At 39.7% G+C, this 20,910-nt stretch overlaps 1 protein-coding gene across 4 annotated transcripts in view; it reads left to right on the top strand.

Moving 5' to 3' along the window:
• GABRG3 (gamma-aminobutyric acid type A receptor subunit gamma3) overlaps positions 1–20,454 on the top strand; it is a 529,680-nt gene extending 509,226 nt beyond the window's left edge. For 3 of the 4 annotated variants that reach the window (XM_043537677.1, XM_043537685.1, XM_043537690.1), the window contains 4 exons: positions 1,384–1,536; positions 10,412–10,608; positions 12,825–12,854; positions 15,323–20,454. In XM_043537677.1, coding sequence (XP_043393612.1) covers positions 1,384–1,536; positions 10,412–10,608; positions 12,825–12,854; positions 15,323–15,601 — 659 coding nt within the window. In that variant the 3' untranslated portion in view covers positions 15,602–20,454. Of the gene's footprint in view, positions 1–1,383; positions 1,537–10,411; positions 10,609–12,130; positions 12,778–12,824; positions 12,855–15,322 lie in introns of those variants that run through there. The other variant, XM_043537682.1, reaches the window with a different exon arrangement.
• Positions 20,455–20,910: the final 456 nt, after the last annotated feature.

Genomic DNA, 20,910 nt, shown 5'->3' on the forward strand with positions numbered 1-20,910 from the left:
ATGACCTCATCAAACCGCATCCGTAGCAATAATAATCACAAAAGGACTTTTAAGGCTACTTAGAGAACACAGAAATAAAAGCTGAGGTGCTGTATACTAAACCAGTAAACATAGACATAGGGTTATACTCTTCCCAGTGTCAATTATTGAGAGTTATGCACATATATCAATAAACTCAGTCGTGTGCTTACATCATATTCTGTTCTCAGACCTCACAGATCCCCAGTTCAATAACAAATAAGATCACACAATCATTATTGCTTTCACATAGAACTCCTTAGGGCCTGATAATCACAGAGAATTGTATCTTCTATAGGTTGGGAGCAGAAGAGCTCTCCACAGGCTAGGGTGGTTTACATACATAAATCAGAAAACCCACACAGTTTTATACCTTCTCAAAGACAGGACACATACCTACGCACTGCACTGTAGGCACAGCACTCTGCAAAATACTATGGTATGCTAATTTTTGTTTTTTTTAATTCTTGCTTACAGAGCTGTATTTCTGATATAATTTGGACACTACTGAGCTGAGGGGTACAACATAAAACCCTAGACAGACAGAAAACGAAATTTACAAATGGTGGTGTTATGTACTTTACTGACACAAGGGAACATTTTATGCCAATTATTCAATAATACATTTGGTAGTAAAGAATACTGAAACGTTACCAATCACAAAGAACATAGAAAATATTGTTAAGAGGCCTCGAGAGAGGATGCTATACTTTGTCTTGTTACTGTGTGGTAGAAAACCTGATTTGAGGCTAATTAAGGCTTTCCCACATTGAGCTTTCAATGTCTGTGAACAAGTTCTCAGTTTATGGAGAAAGTTTGTGTGCTTCATCTTGCATAAGAACCCCTAGCAGCTGGTGTAGAGCAGCATTATGGTCCTAGGGGGAAACAGTGAAGCCGATCAAATCCAGAATCAGGTGTTTGGAAGGGAAGGTGCATCCATAGGAGGGAAGGCAGAGGGAAGGTGAAATGGCCACTGCAAGTTTGTCGGAAGTTGGTAGCCTAGTGATACTTGCCATGGAATCATTCTGAAGTTCCAGCCTCAGGAAGCACAGAGGCCTTGGGAAAACCCATTAGTCAAGATCAGGTGAGAGGAAGAACCTTGTCTCCACTCCCCGCCTCACACCAGCTGTCCAGAAACATTGAAATTTCTACCAAAGGGATAAAACACAGGAAGTTCTGAGTAAGAAAGCTTTAATTCAGCTGCATTGTGCCTGGGCTTTTTTGCACAGATGGTCTCAGAACACAAGGAAATATTTCATACACTGCATATTTGAAACAATACTTGCTCTAAAGATTACCAGTGAGGCGAATGAGTAACGGAAGTTCATCACAATATCCTTTTTGGCTTCTTTCCTGTTGTTGCAGGTGATTACATAGTCATGACGATATACTTCGATTTAAGTAGAAGAATGGGATACTTCACTATTCAAACATACATACCCTGCATCTTAACAGTTGTGTTATCCTGGGTATCGTTCTGGATTAAAAAAGATGCCACACCAGCAAGAACAGCACTAGGTAAGGTCTTAATTCTTTCTGTTCTATGTCTGTGTTGAATATTAACAAATATCCTGCTTTACCATTTGAAAATTTCATCTCCTTTCCAATTAGAAAACCAATGTCTCTGGGCACTAGATATATACTGTACATCGTCACAGCCAGCTCCTACAGGCCCAAAAGCCAGTTGTGACAAGGGAATTTGGTATTTGAGTTTTAAAGGGACAATTAAAAATGAATGACTCTGCCACTTGTTTTGTTTGCATAATAGCTCAGAATAAATGATTTCCTCCCTAATCCTTCTGTGGTTTCTCTAGTCGGATTTTTGAATGATCGGCACAGTAGACTGCTTCCTTCCTTCCGTCCTTAAGCTACTGTTCCTTATGTTATAGTTATAGACAGACAAATGTTGGTGGAATAAGAAGAAAATTGTCCAAAATGATGATGCTTGAGTTCCTAGAGCTCGGTACATAAATAAGAATCCTGTTTTTCAGAGGTGCTGGCAGCTCTCTAGCACCTCTGAAAATCAGGTCACTTATATAAGTGCCAAAGTGTGGATTTAGGTGCTTAACTTTAGGCTCTGTTAAAAATAATTGGGCAGAATTTTCAAAGTCTAACACAAACACTGCAGGCTGTGCAAGTATCAGGAACGCAGGGGTGGGGTTGTAACAGGAGATTAACTACGTACACATTAAAACAGAAGGAAAGACACTTGGGGCTCCATTGTGGCTGGTATGCCAGAGCCTTGGTCAGTGTGCCCGTCCCAGGAATAGCACATGGGAGATTTTGCCTCAAGGAAGCATAATCTTTCCAAGAGCTGCTCTGCACCCAATGGGGCACTCACTTTGCACAACTCTTATGCTGACACAAATAGCCTCTCCCTTTAGAGAAAATACCGAAGGTGGGGGATGGCAGATGGAGGGGGATCAGGGCTGTGGTCTCATTACCCCCTTTTGGCTGAGTAGTTCCCTAGGAATGAACAGGGACTTCTGTTGCGGGGGCGGGGGGACTCCTATAACAGGGGGAGGCCTTTTTCACAAAGCTTTCTGACCCTCCTAGCAGCTATGCATGGGTTATCACCATCTGCTCCTTTTCTATATAGGAAAAATTATTTAAAAATGACTTCTTGAACCGAAAATGATCATGAGTCCTTATCTAAACCTGTTTCTGCAAGCTGTCTTACTAAGGTCACACTGGGGAGCTAGACTCTCTGAGGAATTCCTCATACCCACCAGTTTGTTCTCTCCCAGAGTCACAACAGGAAGCCATTTAGTTCAAGACTGCAACATTTATTGGCTGTTCAGAATGCCTCACTCCAGCATTATCATTTCTTCCAGCACACGAGTGAACCAGGGCAGCCACCCACCTCCTGAGCAATGTAGCTTCCAGCTCAGAACACAGGGCTCTGTGGGCATAAAGATGAAAATTTCAAATGTGCTTAAGGGATTTAGGAGCTTAAATCTCACCAGAAGGTATTGGGCTACTAAATCCCTTAAGCATGTTTGAAAATTTTAGCAAAGTCCATAACTCAATGAGGCATGGGATGTATGCCTATGTTGCTGTGCAGCCATTTATTAAGGTTTGTCAGCACCTGGCTTGAACCATTCTGCATCACATAAATAAGCAAAACTGACATCTTAAAATGATGGTCCAGCTCATCACGATGAATGACAGCAGAAATATGTTACTAAAAATATGTTTTAAGTATAGGCTTTCCACTAGCTACCACTTTGTTTCAGCAATGAATCCAAATGTCAGCTGTTCCTGCTGTTAGTACACAGCCCATCTTGCTACAGGGTTAAATGAGCCTTTATTCTTAGTGAATGACAGGGAACATCTCTTCAACTCATAGATGGTTCATTATGATGGAGATATGCAACAGGAGCAGTAACAGGAAGAGACTTGGGAGAACTTGCAATAAGACTGCTGAGAGCATACATTAGTTAATTAAAAACAAATAACGCAACACTAAAAAATCACTTCCCATGACCTCAACACAAAATCATAAATGTCCCAACTCCACTCCAGAAATTCACAAACCTTAGCAAACCTTTTGACAAATGTGCTCTGATTTTCTGCTTGCGTGTAACGCTCCGAATCCTGCTGAGTGTTGCATTGGTAAGCTTTGAATTGAACAGCTATATGCTATAAATGTCCTTCAGAATTCCAGATATGCATCATTTGAACTCCATTTTCCAGAAACAAAAGACTGGAGGCCTGATTCTTATTTACAGTATTGTGCCTCTACATTGTTACTCTAGCAGTAGAAAGGGGCTTAAAATGGGTGTAGATTTTAAAGACGATTTTCAGCTGCCAATGGGGTATAAGGATGCCTTAGTGTAAATGAGAATCAGGCCTTACAGTACTAATGCAATTCTCTTAAATTAGTGTATTAATAGAGACAAGGAAAGATTAACCACAGTGTGTCAATAAACGTGTGAGACAATATTGTGTACTGAAGAATCACAAATCACCCATCTGGATAATGTTTCACAATGCCTGATTTTCATTAAAAACAACAAACCAGGAGACAAAAAGCGTCAAGTGCTTTCTCTTACTAGAAACAGCTTGATTTGCGCTATCTCTCAGAAAGCTTCCTGTACTTATACTGCACAGGGCCATTTCCAAACTAATTAGACAAGAGTGAAGGTTAGAATTTTAGCCACACCAATGTATTGTCTTTGAATGTTCCTGAAAACCACTATCCAATAGGAACAAGACATTCTGATAGCAATGGGTGGGTGTCAAATTAGAAACTAAGCTAAAGTTTTCCAAGCAGTCTAGATGTATTAGGTTCCCAACTCCTTTTGGTTAGATAGACTCCAGAGAAATCCATTTAGATACACTCTGAGAAATAATTAAACCTTTAGTTACTGGTCTAAAAATATAAAGGTTTCAGAGTAGCAGCCGCGTTAGTCTATATTCGCAAAAAGAAAAGGAGGACTTGTGGCACCTTAGAGACTAACAATTTTATTTGAGCATAAGCTTTCGTGAGCTACAGCTCACTTCATCGGATGCATTCAGTGAATGCATTCAGCTGTAGCTCACAAAAGCTTATGCTCAAATAAATTTGTTAGTCTCTAAGGTGCCACAAGTACTCCTTTTCTTTTTTTAAAAATATAAACTACATAAAGCGACTAGAAAGTAGTGCATAGGTGGGACATATGTCTTTGTGCACCTTCAGAGCCCAAATGTCTCCCAATGGTCAGTTTACTGTAAATCTTCAGAATAGCCACATTAGTGCTCTTTATTTGCTTTAGTGCACTTACATAATTTGAACAAGAAATCTGTCTGAATTGAAAAGTAGCATACATTGTACCCGCTTCTAAAAATAGTTGTGTGCATTTGTGTGTAACACAGCTAACGGCTACTCGCTGAAATAATCCTGGGTTTTCTAGATCATTAGTGCTAATCAGTCAAAATGATTTATAGACTCGGGGAAGGGGGCAAATTTGCCCCTAATGTAACTTCATTGACATAAATGGCATTACATCAGGGAAAAAATTTCACTCCCTGAAATTAACGAGTAATGTGCTGAGCTATTGGCAACTGCTCTGGGTTGTATAAAATAAAGGCTTTACCCCCCTTCTGCACAGTTATCAGTAATAAGCTACTTATATACTAAAATAATGAAATAAGGGATATTTGGTTCTGAGAGGACAATAGAACTGTAGTAATAATCCCTATTATGGCACATACACAAACACTAGCACCTGAATATGAAGATCTCAGAGTGTTGGGGTTTTTTTTAGGAAGATGGGTATCATTTTCCCTGCTTTACAAACCAACGGATGAGGAACAGAGAGATGAAGTTACCCTCAGATCACACTGAGTCAGTGTCAGAGATGGGCAGATAATGCACGAGTCCTGACTTCCAGTTATGTGTTCTAACCACTCGACTATGCTCCCTCCTTGTGTAAATGCCTCCATTTACAGAGCTGGAATTGCTTTCTGGTATTTCTACTTCTCATTAACTATGAAAATTACCTTCTTCCAAACCTACCAATCTAGATATGTTGGCAGGCATTTGAAGAGAAGAAAAATTATACTGGGTAAACTATGGGGGTGTTTTTCTTGAAATTCAGAGGGTTTAATTTAACTGAAGCTTTCAGCAAACTGCCTTCTTTTTATATATATAAAAGATGTATATATATATATATGGTGTGTTAGCACATACCATTATCTGATACCATTATGATTATGTTACCATATAGCATCTGAAATTGCAAGTGTCAAAAAGACAGCAGTCGTCAAGCCCGACGATGGCACTTAATAAAAACTCACATCACTTTCCTTTCAATTCCATCCTTCAGTCACTTACATTTTGAAAATGAATTTAGTGCTCATGAAAGGTGCTGAGATTGGAAGACGGAGAAAATGAAATCCGTATCTACAAACTAGCTACAGTTTGTGCATCAGTAGTATGTCCTCATGCTGCCCCCTCAACGTGCCATTACTCCTGCCTGGCGGAAGGTACCCTTAGATGTAAGAGGGTAATTAAGCCTCTCTAACCACGTAATCCAGGCGTCCTCTAAGACTGCCAGATTCAGACCACTAATTTTCTTTGCATAGTGAAGTCCTGTAAGCAGCTATCAGATGGTAGAATATTAATGTAAGTATTGATCATGATTCAATCATACCAATGACCTAAAGGTAAAACATTTTTCACCCATTGTGAATCCCCTGAGCTATCTTAGTTTGCTGGAAAGTTTTATTTCATTTATCAAATAGTAAATTTAGTATTGATGTCATTGACAGCAAATACATTTTAACACATACACTTCTCTGAGGGCATTAATGCCAGCTGTGACATGAAGCTGTTGAAATGAGATCAGGATGACTCTGGCAGTAAATTCAGATCTTTGGTAGGTTTTAAAAGTCTGCTGAAATATGACAGACAGTTTTGGAGCATTGCAAATTTTAGAACGAGGTGGAAGGAAGGATAAGAGATCTATCATAGGGCCTCCTGGACATCATCCCCCAAAATGATCTCACACAGAACAGCAGTGAGGCCAGGGTAAAGAATCTAGATACTATTTTGGGGAAAAAATAAGTGTTTGTTCTTACTGATGTATATGGCATCTAGATATACGCTGTTGATATATAGTGTTTTATGCCTTTTTTTTTCCATTCCTGCTCCCTATGTGATACTATAAAACAGATTTTCATGTTTAAAAACAGCGTTTCTATTGCTTATACACAATTAAAGACTGGACTAAATTTGTATTACTTCAAAAATAGCTCTCAGTGCTTGTTTATTGTATTTGTTCTCAGGCCCTTCCCACCTTTCACATCACTCTGGTTACACTCTATTTTTAGTGTGATAGCTCAATCAGAGCTCACTCAGGTATGTCTCCGAAAACTGGAATTTACACCTGCTAGCTCCAGTGCAGACATACCCTAAGCAATGGCATCTTATTTGCATAAAGTCTGAATATTTGAACTCTGTGAAGGTGGAGATGAAATCCAGCCCCAAGCCAGGGTGAAAAGATGCTACACACTTTCCTCTGTGGCTGCCCTTTCAAGTGCCACTGCATCTGCAACTCTGACCCAGCTCCTGCCTATTCCTACTGTGGTCTTCTATCTAACTAGGTTCTGATCCTAGCACCCATCAGTATGGTATCCAAGTGTCATACCGCATGGAGCTGCAATATCTATCTTTGGGGTCCATAGTTTTAAATGAATGGTTTATGTATGATTGTGTTCGACTCCATGGGGGAGGGGTACCATGACTCCTCCAGAAACTAAAAACAGTGGGCAGTAAGTAAGGCAAATCAGCCAGCTTATAAACCTCCCTCCCAGAGAAGTCCCCCTTCTGGGGGGAGGAAGGGTGAGGGCTCACATATACTGGTTCAAACTGGATTCTCCAGAGAACAACAGTCAAAGGAAGGACTTTTGGATAAATATCCTGAGTTTAAACTGACTCGGGGACTTCTTTCTGATCCAGCAAATGGACAGGAACTCCTGTCCAAGGGTGGGTGGGGCATTCCTTGCAGAAGTGGTGGAAGGACTTGGCCTACTAGGGTCCCATAAGACTGATGGGTGCCCTCTGGTAAGCTTTCATGATGCATATAGAAAAGTTTATTGTTTTTATGTTTTCTCTGTAATGCTTTTACCTTAAGAATAAATGTGCTCACTTAGAAGAAGTTGTGGTAACTTGTATCTGCTGGCAATACACTAGTCATAGCCCGTGGAGAGAAAGCAAAGGCAGACTTGCTTGCTAGGGATATTGCACTGTAGTTCAGGGAGCAGTGCAGCCTTAAAACATGGTGTCAGGAGGGAGTGAGAAACAAGTCTCCGCCCTGGAGAGGTAATGTCTGGGAGCCCTTGAGGGACCATGGATAGGGAATACAGGTGCAGTTATCCTGAAACTATGACAAAGTACCCTCCAAGACTAAGAACAAAAATCTCTGTCTTCTTTTTCAGGAAGTGTAGTTTAGGGGGTTGGTTTTTTAATATAAAATAAAAGAGCAATGGGAGTGTAAAAGTGTTGTTGCCAGAACGCTCAGTCAAAGAGATGCATTTTGCATGGAGGCTGTGATTGTGGCCAGGTTCTTAGTCACTTTCCGTTCATTTAGATGAGGAGTTCCAATGTCTGGGTGAAGCTCCCATGGTCCCAAATTGTCCCTTTTGTCTGTAATTTCATTGTGCCTGTAGAACATACTGATCACTGGAGGCCATGGTGAGAGAGAGAGAGAGAGTCTCCCTGTTAGCGAAGAACAACTCTGTGAATCAAGACAGAGACTATGAACTGGCTGTGGGTTCATGGGGGAATCAGTGCAAAGCTCTGCTATGATGTGTTGCTGAGCAGGGATGTGGTTGTGTTCTGAAGGAGCAGAAGCTTTTTCAGGATATTGGACTTCCTACCTTGATACAGAGAATCATAGTAGTTGAGCATGGAGTTACGGGTGCATGGATTACTGGGGCCACATTTGTCTCTGATAGGTTCAGGCATGACATTTTAGAAGTGGAAGTTTTTTGCCTCCATTATTATTTGGGTATCTAGGTATCTCCAAGCCCTGAGAGCCACTGAGTTCAGTGGCTCTTATGGAAGAGAAAAATTATTCAGAGCACTCCCTTCTTTCCATCAGCATCACCTCAGGCTTGTCTGGTTCAGCTTCAGCAAACTGCTCTTTATCCTGATGCTGATGTCAGAGGCACATTTTAGACCCCTGACAGATAGCATTATTTACCCTTTGACATAAAGGAGATGTAGAGCTGCATGGTGTAAACATTCTGCTAGTACTTCAGCTTCTAGCTCTCCCCGTGGTTTTATAGCTATTAAATACGATATGGGAGAGGACTGGATCCTTGTGAATCACTTTAGTCCATAACAAACACTACAAATCAAGTGCCGACAGTTTTTTATGAAGAAAAGAGTAAAGTTAGGTAAACGTAATCCATAGACATTGCTATATCGGTATCAAAAAGAATGCTATATGTGGGCAGTAATTTTACTGTGAAGCATAGGTTTTGTCACCCCACTGATATTTCAAACGCTGCATGCTGCTGCAAAACATTCTTCTTCTTTTTGTTGTTAACATTGTTTATATCTATACTGTTTTAAATTATGTCTTTTGGAGTGTATTTCAAAGAGTGCTTTACATGCTTCCAAGCCATCCCGGAGTTCTTATTTTTAATTTTTCTGTAAAAGCCTTGTGATTCCCCCAAAAAAGTATTGTCAATACTAGTCCAAAAATGGAAACATTGTCTTTATTTCTCAGGCAGAGCGACTTCCAGATTTGAACAATGCACACAAACAGCTTTCACTTCCAGTACAAACCAGATTGTGTGGTTTCAGCATATTTTACATCAAGATAATTCATATTAGATTAAATATTAGTCTGTCCATCCAAGATACTATATTTGAAAGAATGGATTCTGAACTAAACTGGCCACTTTCTTCAAATTACAGTAGCAGTTCATATAAGCCACAATTTTCATCCAGGCTACATACATGGGGTCAGAGAGAGAATTTTAATGTGTAAGGCCTCAATCCTGTAAATTGATAACATCTGGACAGACTGCTGCTGCTGTTGATTGATATTGACCTCAGCTAGTGAGGCTGTGCATGGAAGCAACAGTCGGCCAGCAAGCTGCCAATTGCAGGACTAGGGCCTAAATCCTTATTGACAATTACAGCTGGTCAAAAAAAAATAATAAAAAAATCAAAATTTCCTTTGACGAACAATGGCTTTTTGACTTTGTGTGCGAAATTTTGTTTTCATCAACATTTTTCACTTTTAATTGAAAAACCCGAACCCCAATTTTTCCAGGTTTAGGTATTTCCCCACTTTTCTGTCTCCCTTCACCCCGCACCTGCCACTGAAACAGGAGAAAGAAAAGGGGAATAGGGAGGGAAAGGCAGGAATAGGGAGGGGCACTGAAAAAAGAAAAATGTAGGAATTTCAGGAGAGGGGTATTAAAAATACCAAAGGCAAATGTTTCATTGGTTTTGAAATATTTTGTGCAAAATATTTACCTGCTCTACTGAGGATTTAATTTTTCACTCAATGTTTTATGTTAACCACTATTCAGTGATCCATTGATATCATATGGGGATGATCAGTTTCCTGTAACTGCTTGGTTGGATGTTAATCCCCTATCTTGTATGTAAAAAGAAAAGGAGTACTTGTGGCACCTTAGAGACTAACCAATTTATTTGAGCATGAGCTTTCGTGAGCTACAGCTCACTTCATCAGATGCTGTAGCTCACGAAAGCTCATGCTCAAATAAATTGGTTAGTCTCTAAGGTGCCACAAGTACTCCTTTTCTTTTTGCGAATACAGACTAACACGGCTGTTACTCTGAAACCTATCTTGTGTGTGTTTCCAAAGTTTCCGCTTTGCTATTAAGAAATGATATGTATACATTTAAATGCAATTTCTGTGTGCAGGTATTACCACTGTATTGACCATGACAACATTGAGTACCATTGCAAGAAAGTCTTTACCCCGTGTCTCCTACGTCACTGCCATGGATCTGTTTGTGACTGTATGCTTTTTATTTGTCTTTGCTGCTCTGATGGAGTACGCAACCCTCAACTACTACTCAAGCTGCAGGAAGCCAAACTGTACTAAGAAGAAAAAGTCGGTAAGATGTGGTCACCTAAGATTACTAATGAAGGGCACAGAGCATAATACAAAGAGGGAAACTTTCACACAGCCAGTCATGGCAATGGTCCATCCATATGCTTTTGCAAAGTAACACCCCACTCCCCCTTGCCCAGACCCTCCCCAATTCTTGATCAATTCCAGCAAGCAGGTGGGAAAGTAGTTCCTGTAGGCATCAAGCATGCTGCTGCCAAATGCTATACCTTCCACAACAGCAGTCCTTCTTTCTATTCCTTTCCCTGCCTTTCAGCTGTGCAGGTGAGTGGAAAGGAAAGTGGCTCCCGCACTGAAAAAAAATCTAGAGATACTTAAGTAGCACAGATTCCTTGCCCAGCCCCAGTTGCAAGGATTTTTGAATAAGGCCTTAAGGAGTGAAAGTGGGGGAAGAGGGAGACAGGCCCCTGAGCTGAGGGAATGAGGAATTGAGGGGGTGCAGCAGAGGTGTATACAACAGAATGTGAGGGGTAAATGGGGGGGGGTTGGGGCACATCACAGGAAGAGCAGAGACAAATTGCAGTAAGGATGAAGGGTGGGTGAGTTTATATGTATGGGAGTGCAGAAAGTGAAGAGTGGGGCTTCAGAAAATGAATAGGAAGTGTGTATGAATGTACAGAGGGTGGAGAGAGTGAAAGGTGGATGTGTACCTGGTTGGGGGTGTGACAGAGAGAGTAAGTGGTGGGTGTGAAGAGTGTGAGCATCAGTGCTGCATGGAGATGGTGCTGAAGTTAACATGAGTGGAGGCAGAAGTGATATCCTGTGTATGAATTGCCAAATCTATTAACAAACACATTTATCATGCACTTTTCATTGCATCACCTGCCCCTCAAAAGAAATTATCTCCCCAGGATTTATTTAACCCCAACCTGCCACCGAAATGATTCCTTCTTCCTCTTCTCTCTCCCCAGTCTGAAATTCCCACCAAGAAATTATACCCGTACATGGCCCAGGTCAGACAAAGTTCAGTCCTGCATCTTTAATAGCTTTTCCATATACATAAACACACCAGCTATTAAGTTTGTTATCTGATGGCTCTTCATCTCTAGAAACACGAGTTTTATACTACTCAGAAGCGTTGATTCCCAGGTCTCTACCACTCCAGTGGGAACCAACACTTGTTCCTAGCTCTATAAGCAAATGAGATAGTAAACTTTAAAACGGTCATTTTTAGGTTCAGAAAACAGCTTTAGGTCATTTTTAGAGTGTTGGTTTCCCTCTGAGCCCAGTACAACTGGACTCATGGCAGCAAAGGCACCTGCCAGAGGCACATACAAGTAGTCCCCTCCAAAAACTCTAAAACAAACTGTTCTTAAATATTTTCCCAGGAGAATGTTGCTGTTCACTTTATGAGACATTACGGTGGAGTGAAGTGCAAATTCAGAAAGCAAGCGATCAAAGATAAAACTAGTGACGAGGAAACTGAGAGAGTAGAAGTAGCTCACTCACTCAAAATGTTTAATGGAAAAAAGGAGTCAGAGAGGTTGACGGAAGTTTTGTTTTTTCAGGCTGGAGGAAGGAAACGTTCATTTGAAATCAAAGAGGTGAAACATGAGAGAAGAGAGGTTGAGAAGAAGGGGATTAAAGAGAGCTCAAGGGAAAAGAGGAAGAAGGAAGGAGAAGATAGGATTCAGGAAATAAGTCATGAAGTGGAAAGAGTAAAATAAAGGACTAATGGGGGAAAGATGAGTACAAGCTAGAATAATAGATAGCCAAGAGCCAATTCAGTGAAAATTCCATTAAACTTCTAAAACAGTCCTTATACATGTATGTGGTATATGAAAGGCAACATGAGAAGGGTGCTACTGAAAGGAATTCTATAGCATGCTAGAAGTGAGCTGGCTTTGAGAAAATGGAAAAGATAATAGTGTGGAAAGGCTGAATGCAGAAAATATGGCAGTTATTAGAAGGACACGTTTAAGGGGTATATGTCAAGATGAGGAAATAATGCTAACACTAGGGAGGTGTCTTGACTGAAAATCTGGCAGTTTGCTAAGTGACATGAGAATGAAGGCTGGCTTTGATATTATTTACTAAATAAATGAAGTCAATGGGTGAAGAAGAATTCTGGGTGGATTAAAGGTTCTGTGGGAGTTTCATGCCTTTGTTAAGGGATATTTTAAGAAACGTTATTAAAACTAGATGAATATAAAGCAGTAAAGATTTGTTTTCTTCTGAATGATTCTCTTATCTTTATTTGAGCTACCTGATGTCAGTTTTGGTCACATGATGGTGAGTACACTATTTTATTCAATAGCAACAAATGGATGCATGCACATATTGTTTACATTACAGCATATTTCATGAATAATTTCAAACTGATGTCATGTCAGGCTTGAGCCTGACTGTGAATGCTCTTCTTCTTTTTTGGTAAAAGGTCAGTTTATTTTCTGGCTTTGGGAGAGGAACATAAATGCCTCTGGCTATAAGCTCTTTCTAAACAATCTAGGATAGCCAAAACTGCCATCTCCTGCTGCCCTATTCTTACCCATGCAACTTTGCATGTCTGCTTTATAAAGTAATATATGGAAACTGTGAATACAAATTATATCATGAAGTTAAACTAACAAAAATGAAGAATTTACAGTTTTCATAGAACTATCATGGGACATATCCTAATAACTATCAAACTGTTAAATAGAGTTTGCATTCAAATTTTCCCCTCGTTTTTTGTTTTTGTTTTTGTTCTTTTTTGGAAAGTTATTCTTCCTCCTAGAGAACTTTGTACATCCCATGTCAGAAATTATTTTCTTCAGCCATTTTTGAATTATTGAGTTTGAATAATTAAGGAGTGCTTGGAGCAGGAGACCGGACCCTGGGTCTCTCACTGGAATAGAGTCATTCTCGCTATTGTGCATGCTCTCGCTCTCTCTGTTTGGTCCAACGATGCTAAGTATTTATCCACAGTAGAACAGCGTCAGCAGGAGAATTTGTGGCACCCCCCCCCCCCCATCAGCATATCTCATAGTTCAGTGATTTGGCATATTCCTGAGAAGCAGGTTCAAATCTGTTCCCCCTCTGGCAGAGGAGGGAATTGAATGTGAGTCTCCAGATGTGTGGTTTAGTCACTGGGCTAAGAGAAGAGTTATAAGGTGGGCATCACCTCTCATCCTTCCTTTGCCTTGTTTTGTGTAGAATGAGGTAAACACCTACCTCATTCTCACAAGAAATGACTTAAGTGCCTAAGCTGCCTGACTCCAGGAGAGGGGTTGCTGCTCATGGATCCCTAGCAGAAATAGGTGCCTCCCTACGGCCTGGACTTAAGCATCTATCACCATGAGAGAGGTGGAGTTTAGAACACACCCCTTTCATCCACATCTCTCATTGGCTCGCTCCAGGAGCTCGCCACTTCATGTGCTGGCATTTGTGGATCACATTGTTAGGTGCATAGCTCTCCTTTTTCATTGTCTATGGAGCCTGAGCACTTAACTCAGTCTTTGTGGATCACAGTTTGTTCTTGTGATTTTCCAGGCACCTACAAGCTAGGCATTGTGATACTGGGTGTTGTAATGTGTAAGTTCCTTTGTGGATCCAGGCCAAAGTGGTAGTTTGCAAGCTGATAAAGCTGCAGTCAAATGTTATGACAGTGTTTTAGTAGCACAGTATTTAATGCAGAGCTAAAATGGATTTTCTATGATACCATCCTGTATCATATTATTATTGTTATAGACACTGATATGCATGGTGATCTGGAAACAACAAGGTCCTATGCCAAGGAACTTGCATTCTTAATTAGATGGGTTAATATTAAAAATTAATAAATCCAAAGAGGTTATGAGGAGGGAAATAAGGGGCATGAAAGAAAAGAAGGAGAAACTGTACAATTTACTTATTTCATGTATACCTTGGGAATTTTGGCATGTGCTTTTGGGGCCTGATCCAAAGATCAAAGAGGTCAATGAGAGTGTTTCCACTGATTTTAGTAGAAGAGTTGAGTCTGGCAGAGATTTGATGCTTCAGAAAAAGGAGGTTATTATAGGAGAGGGCTGCATGAAAAGAAAATGGTGTGACCGTGTAGAAATCAAAGTGTTAAGGAGAGAATGGATAGAAGAAAGATGAGCCCTACCATATAGGCAGAGGTAGAAAGACAGAGCCTTGAAGATTTCTGAGTATTATTATAAAGAGAGTTAAAATATGTTTGCGTCCTGTGATGTTAATTTGAAAGTCTGTGCTTTCTTTTCTTGTCACTCTCAGCTGACTTTTTTTCATTTTTTGTGATTATTCTCACTCATGCTAAGCTTAGGTGGCATTAATGCAGCTTTATTTGCTATAGGGATGAGATTGCTCCATAAAATAACTGATGTGCCCATATGTCTGCTCTAATTATAGTTTTGACACCATTCTTAATTGGAACTTTAGAAAGAGGTGATTTTGATGATCATGTTGTGATATACTGGTAGTGTAAACACACACTTTAAATATGAAAATTGGGTACCTAATGGATAATATGCCTTGAAACATCTGTGGAGAATACACACCCAGAATTAATTTAACTGATGACTGTATATCAAAATTACTCTATGGAAACCTATTTGCAAAGGCAGTGACATTGATCCTAAATCCAAAAGTGTCAGTTGCACATGCTCAACAAATCTCTAGAATCTATGGGCTTGTTCCTCAGCTGTTTACAGATTGCTATGTCCACAATCCAAGGCAGCTTTTCAAATGTTTTCTCTTTCCCCCCCCCCTCTTCTCCCCAGAACTATTCTGTACTTGATATAAGACCACCGCCTACAGTCATCACATTGAACAATGCCATGTACTGGCAAGAATTTGAAGACACTTGTGTCTATGAGTGTCTGGACGGAAAAGACTGCCAGAGCTTTTTCTGCTGTTATGAAGAATGTAAATCTGGCTCATGGAGGAGAGGACGGATTCACATAGACATCTTAGAACTGGACTCCTATTCCAGAGTCTTTTTTCCAACATCGTTCCTGCTGTTTAACCTGGTCTACTGGGTTGGATACCTCTATCTTTAAGTGTTGCCGGTTGTGATGAAGACTACTGTGTTTTCACACTTCTTGGGATAGTGAACATGAAAAAGTGAAGGAGGACATGGTCAGTTTCATCTCAAATTATAGAGGCCATGTTACCTTTTATCATCACAGTAATCAGTGAAGGATTTTAATATGTAGTTGCCTGAAAAAGAAAAACCTTGAAGAATTCTCCTGACTGCTATTCATTTTAAATACAAGATTCTTACTAAATTCAACTAAATTTATAGTGTAAGCAATGTTTATTAATAATTCTAATATAATGGAACCTTTACTGTTCTCCCGTGGCATTGAAAGCTAGACAGCATTCAAGCAAGAAACAGAGGTCAAACATTTGATATGGGTTCTTCATTCTTATGTCCCTTTCAAAGTCTCCCCCATTCCCTGGGGCTCAACGCAACACCCACTGGTGCTGGTTAGCCATGATGCAACTAGAGATGTCTAAGTCCAGACCAACCCAAGCCACCTGCTTTTATTGAGACCTGTTGCTGGGAGATCTTGTCTTAGTTGTCTCTTTGCATGGGAGAAATCACTATAAAATAAAGACAGTTTCTCCGATCCCATCAAACCATGTAAGGTCTCTTCTGCTGCAAAGCTATGGGATTCATAGGCTTAGCCCCCTTTCTGCACACGTTAATTTTAATTTGAGGTGAAAAGTCTGATTTACAGGAATGCTCAGAGTTTGATAACGTCAAAGATATCTGCCTATATCTGAAGTAGCTGCAAGTATTACTTGTAGAGCATTTCAGAGCTTTTTTTAAAAAAATAACTGATCAAACATAGCAGGATGGTACGTGATTTCTGGGATAGTTTACTTGCAACTGGACAAGACTTCTGCTTGTTTGTGATATTGTAGCAGACTATAGCTGATAGGACATATGTAAGATTTACTACTTAATAGCACTAGAGGTATGTGATTTTCTGCAGATTACAATTTAATGCAAAGTTCACCCATGCATTTTTCTTCCCCTCCCTTCCCCCTTTAAGTGTTTTCATAGAGTGGAGAAAAAATAAATGTATTCTGTTGCTATAGAGCTAAATCTTGAAGTACTTAATTACAGAAGATTCCCACTGAAGTCAATGGGAGTCTTGTCTGAGTTAAGGACTGAAAAATTTTGACCTATATAGTTCAGTATAAGAGTTTGCGTACGTCAACACTGGATTTAAATCAAAACAGATATTGGACACAGAAAAGACTAGGGGATTTTTTTTTTAACAATCAAATAGATTTTAACTTGGAAAAGCATTTTGTATTTTTGGAACATGTTTCACAAATTAAATTATTGAGAATTGTCCATTTTGCAACATTTTAAATATTTCTACAGTGTTAAGAAACTCTTACTTTTTCAGCAAACCCTCGGTAAATATTACTAAGCCAACAGAACTCACATTCTCTACCAAAACCAAATAGCAATGAGTTTTCAGTGCTCTTTGGTTGAAAAATAGCCACATAAAGTAATGAGTGTATTAGACTCTTAGATTAAAATGTGAGTCTCGCCCATGTGTATTTGAAAATAATGTACAGTAGATATAATTCCTGTCCTCAAATGGAAACAAAGGTAAAATCCCACAAACATACATGGTAATACCATGGTAACTACAAGGAACAGTAATTTAGTCATGTTCTTGGAAACACCAATGAATCTCAGTGCTGCTTCTCTCTGTTTTCAGAGTGTTTTTAATTAAACAAATAGCTCACAAGAAACCTAAAAGTAGCTTTTCAAAATATTATTTCTGGTATCATAAAAATACGGCCAAGTCAAATGATAACAGAAAAAGGAAGCTGGATATAGAAGAACTCTTGCATGTTTGGCTCCTGTGAAACAGAAGTACTGAACAAGAATTCCTCTCCTTTGGAGAGAAAACAAAATGTTTTTAGCCAGATCAGGACCTCATTTTACTGAAGTCTATCCTACCCATCTTCTGCAATAAACTAAAACAAATACTCATCTGACCCAAAAGATCAACACATATTTGTAATGATACCACATTTCCTTTGTAGCTCACTATTACAATGTAAACCTTCTGCGTGTTTATGTTTAATTGTGAGTTCCCTGCATTGGGTCAGAGCTGTCATCTAAGCAATATGGGTGGTAGACTTACGAAGCGAGGTAAAGCTAAATATTCAGGACTAAAAACAAGTGAGTCGATGCTCTGATAAGAGCCACCCATTATAAACCTAAATAAGAGAACAGATCCATTTATCTTCTTGGGCGCTGATCCTGGAAACCCTCTGCACACAGAACACCAATTGACTTCAGTGGGAGTGTTCTAGACAAAGAGGGCTGCTTGCATCATTAGTCCTTTGATTGATAAAGTGTTGTTTATTAAGTAATTATATTTGTAGATGAGCTCCCTTAGAGTGTCTGTGGAAATGGAATATTCCATTTTTAGACTATGTGCACATACTGTGGTTGAGCTTCTACTCATTATCTCAATAATACTTAGTCCTGCCTTGAGTGAAGGGGACTGAACTAGAAGACCTCTCGAGGTCCCTTCCTGTCCCATGCTTCTATAATTGCTCCGCAACTCAGCAAAAAAGCACACAGTATCCTCAGGTTCTTCCTTGGAAGATGAATTCTACTAGAAGTCTGATTATATTGCCTCTGTTTTATGAGTATTGACACAAACAGACGTTGAGAACATTAAAAACTTTGCTCTTCCCCATCCTGTGCAACAGCAAAGCACCAAACCAAAACTCAGCCTCTGTATAACTAAAGGTGCACTTCGGTGGTTGTTCTTGGATAAGTGCAAACCCCACCCCATGTATGTACCCACACACCCGTCTCTGTCCCAGTTCAGTGTGACTGTGGCAAAATAACCCCTGCCACAATTTTATGTTCATCTTCCTTAGCCTTATAGAACTGCAATTTCACAGCAACAACTCCAGTACTGATATACTGAGGCGAGTCATAATTTCAATATACACTGAACAGAAGCTTGCAGGTGCAACCTTCACTTGCTACTGCTCTTATCTATTGATGGCTGTGTGAAATATGTTCCTCTTTAACTGGGCTATGCTGCTGTCTCTAATTTTGGTCATTTGAGCTTCAGTGCAGTAAACTGTAGATAAGGTAGGCAGCTGTGAGACACTAGGTTCTGGAGTGTGTTTTTATAGTCATTGCCCCTGGAATTGTTGCTAGCTTCCATGGCTTACTCTGTCTGCTTCAGTGCTTAATATTCTGGTGGCAGTTAAGCCACTGTTGGACTGAGGCAAGGTCAGTCTACTGGGCTCGGCATAATTCAAAATACAATTATTTGCATCATCTCTTTGTCCTACCTATATCCCCAGAGAAAATGGTACTGCATATGAAATCTGTGTGCTAAACCCTTTTGTTGTACTAAGGAATTTCCATACCCATGTTAAGTGATATGAAAATCATATATCACCCATGGTTTGTTTGGCTCCTTTATGAGCAAAAAGGTAGCTCAACGCTTTTCTGGGGTGTCACAACCCAAATTTATCAATCTACTTTTTAATACTTGAGAACATTCCATCCCTAATAAGCTTTGTTGCAGGCATTAAGACAAAAAGACTTATCCACGTCTTGGTTGTGCAAAAATCTGAAAAGCAAGAGAGTTAATGATGTTGATTCACACTTACCCAGTTTCAGTCTTAGTGATAACATTTATAGTACCGTAATGAATAAAAAGGTTTTAAATATGACTGGCCAGTAAAAGCAATGCAGATACATTTCTATGGAAAAATCAATAGACAACCTTTATTGTTTTAACTTGACATAGCTGTTTGAAATAACAGCCAAGGTCCCTTGTCCTTTTGCTTCATTACTCAGTGAGATAATACATTTAACACACCAAGAAGAAGAATGTGCAAAAATAAAACCTTTCATTTACTGTAGATTTACTTCAATTGGGAGCTGAGAAGTGTTTTATTGCATTAAGGAGAGCGCTTCTAGTGCACTTGGAATTTTATAAAAACACTCAGCTTAATACAGAAGCTATCAATTCTCAGTTATTCCGACCTTGAATCCTAATGTACAGCAAGCTCCTTGGTTTTGGTTTCCTCTTTAAAAAAAGAGATAAGTTCTATACATTCTTCCAGACAAGTTTATTTTACCCTAGGAGCAGTAATGTGCAGCTAATGCCTTTGATTACAAAACTACACTAATGCATCAATATAAATATGGCCTACATCAAAGGGTTCCCCCAACCACTAGCATTACAGAAATATTTTTCTTCTGCCAACAAAGTAGAATTCTGGAGTTTGCCTGGACAATCCTGTCTTAGTAAGAAAAGGCTGCAGTATTCGTAACGTTATATTACTTTCAGAAACGGTGCAAGCACAAAATCAGTTATTTTTCATTTAATTAATTGCTTATGGCAAAGTCTACATGCCTGTTATAGTGCCTTTTGCGTTTCTTGGTATTTCAGGATATATGGATATCCTTGCAGCTGGGAAGAATGACAATAACATGGCCTTCAGCACTCCAGCCGTGAGAAATATTCCCTGAGCATTGTAGTATATGTTGTGTATTTTAACTTGCTTTGACTTGTGTCTCAAGCAGTTTTGCTAACTCATCATCTTTCGTTTTCAAGCATTACACAGATTCCTGAATCTGTAAACAGTGTAGAAACTTCAGAAGTGTTTCAACCAATCAAACAGCCTCCTTTCTTCATCATTTCAGATTCATTTAGCATTCTTTCCTTCTCTAGAAGGTGCAGTTATGAGATAAGAGCTATACCACCGCAGAACTCATGTTTATCTCAGCACTGCTGACTTCCCAAATGGCCAGTTCAAATGGGCAGAGGATGAACAATAATTTAGAAATACATTCCCGAATGAAAAGGAGTACTTGTGGCACCTTAGATCGGATCCGATGAAGTGAGCTGTAGCTCACGAAAGCTCATGCTCAAATAAATTGGTTAGTCTCTAAGGTGCCACAAGTACTCCTTTTCTTTTTGCGAATACAGACTAACACGGCTGCTACTCTGATTCCCAAATGAGGAAGGGATCTCTTCCCTTTATGGTTTTGTTTGTTTCCTGCAACTGAGGAAACAAAAGTTTTCCCGTTATTCCACAAAACTCTCCCTTGGGTGTTCTGGCAGAGAGGGACAACTGTAAATCACAGTCTGGGCTGCAAAGGCACTCTGCCAATTGAGGCTGCACAAAGGTTATTGTGAATTAGCTGTCATGGGTGTGGAATCGTGGCAAAGTAGGTCTGGAAGGGACCTTGAAAGGTAATCGAATCCAGCTCCCTGCACGGAGGCAGGACGAAGTATACCTAGACCATACCTGACATATGTTTGTCTAGCCACTTCTTAAAAACCTCCAG

This window comes from Chelonia mydas, chromosome 1 (genome assembly GCF_015237465.2).
Source record: "Chelonia mydas isolate rCheMyd1 chromosome 1, rCheMyd1.pri.v2, whole genome shotgun sequence".
NCBI classification, from domain to species: domain Eukaryota; kingdom Metazoa; phylum Chordata; order Testudines; family Cheloniidae; genus Chelonia; species Chelonia mydas.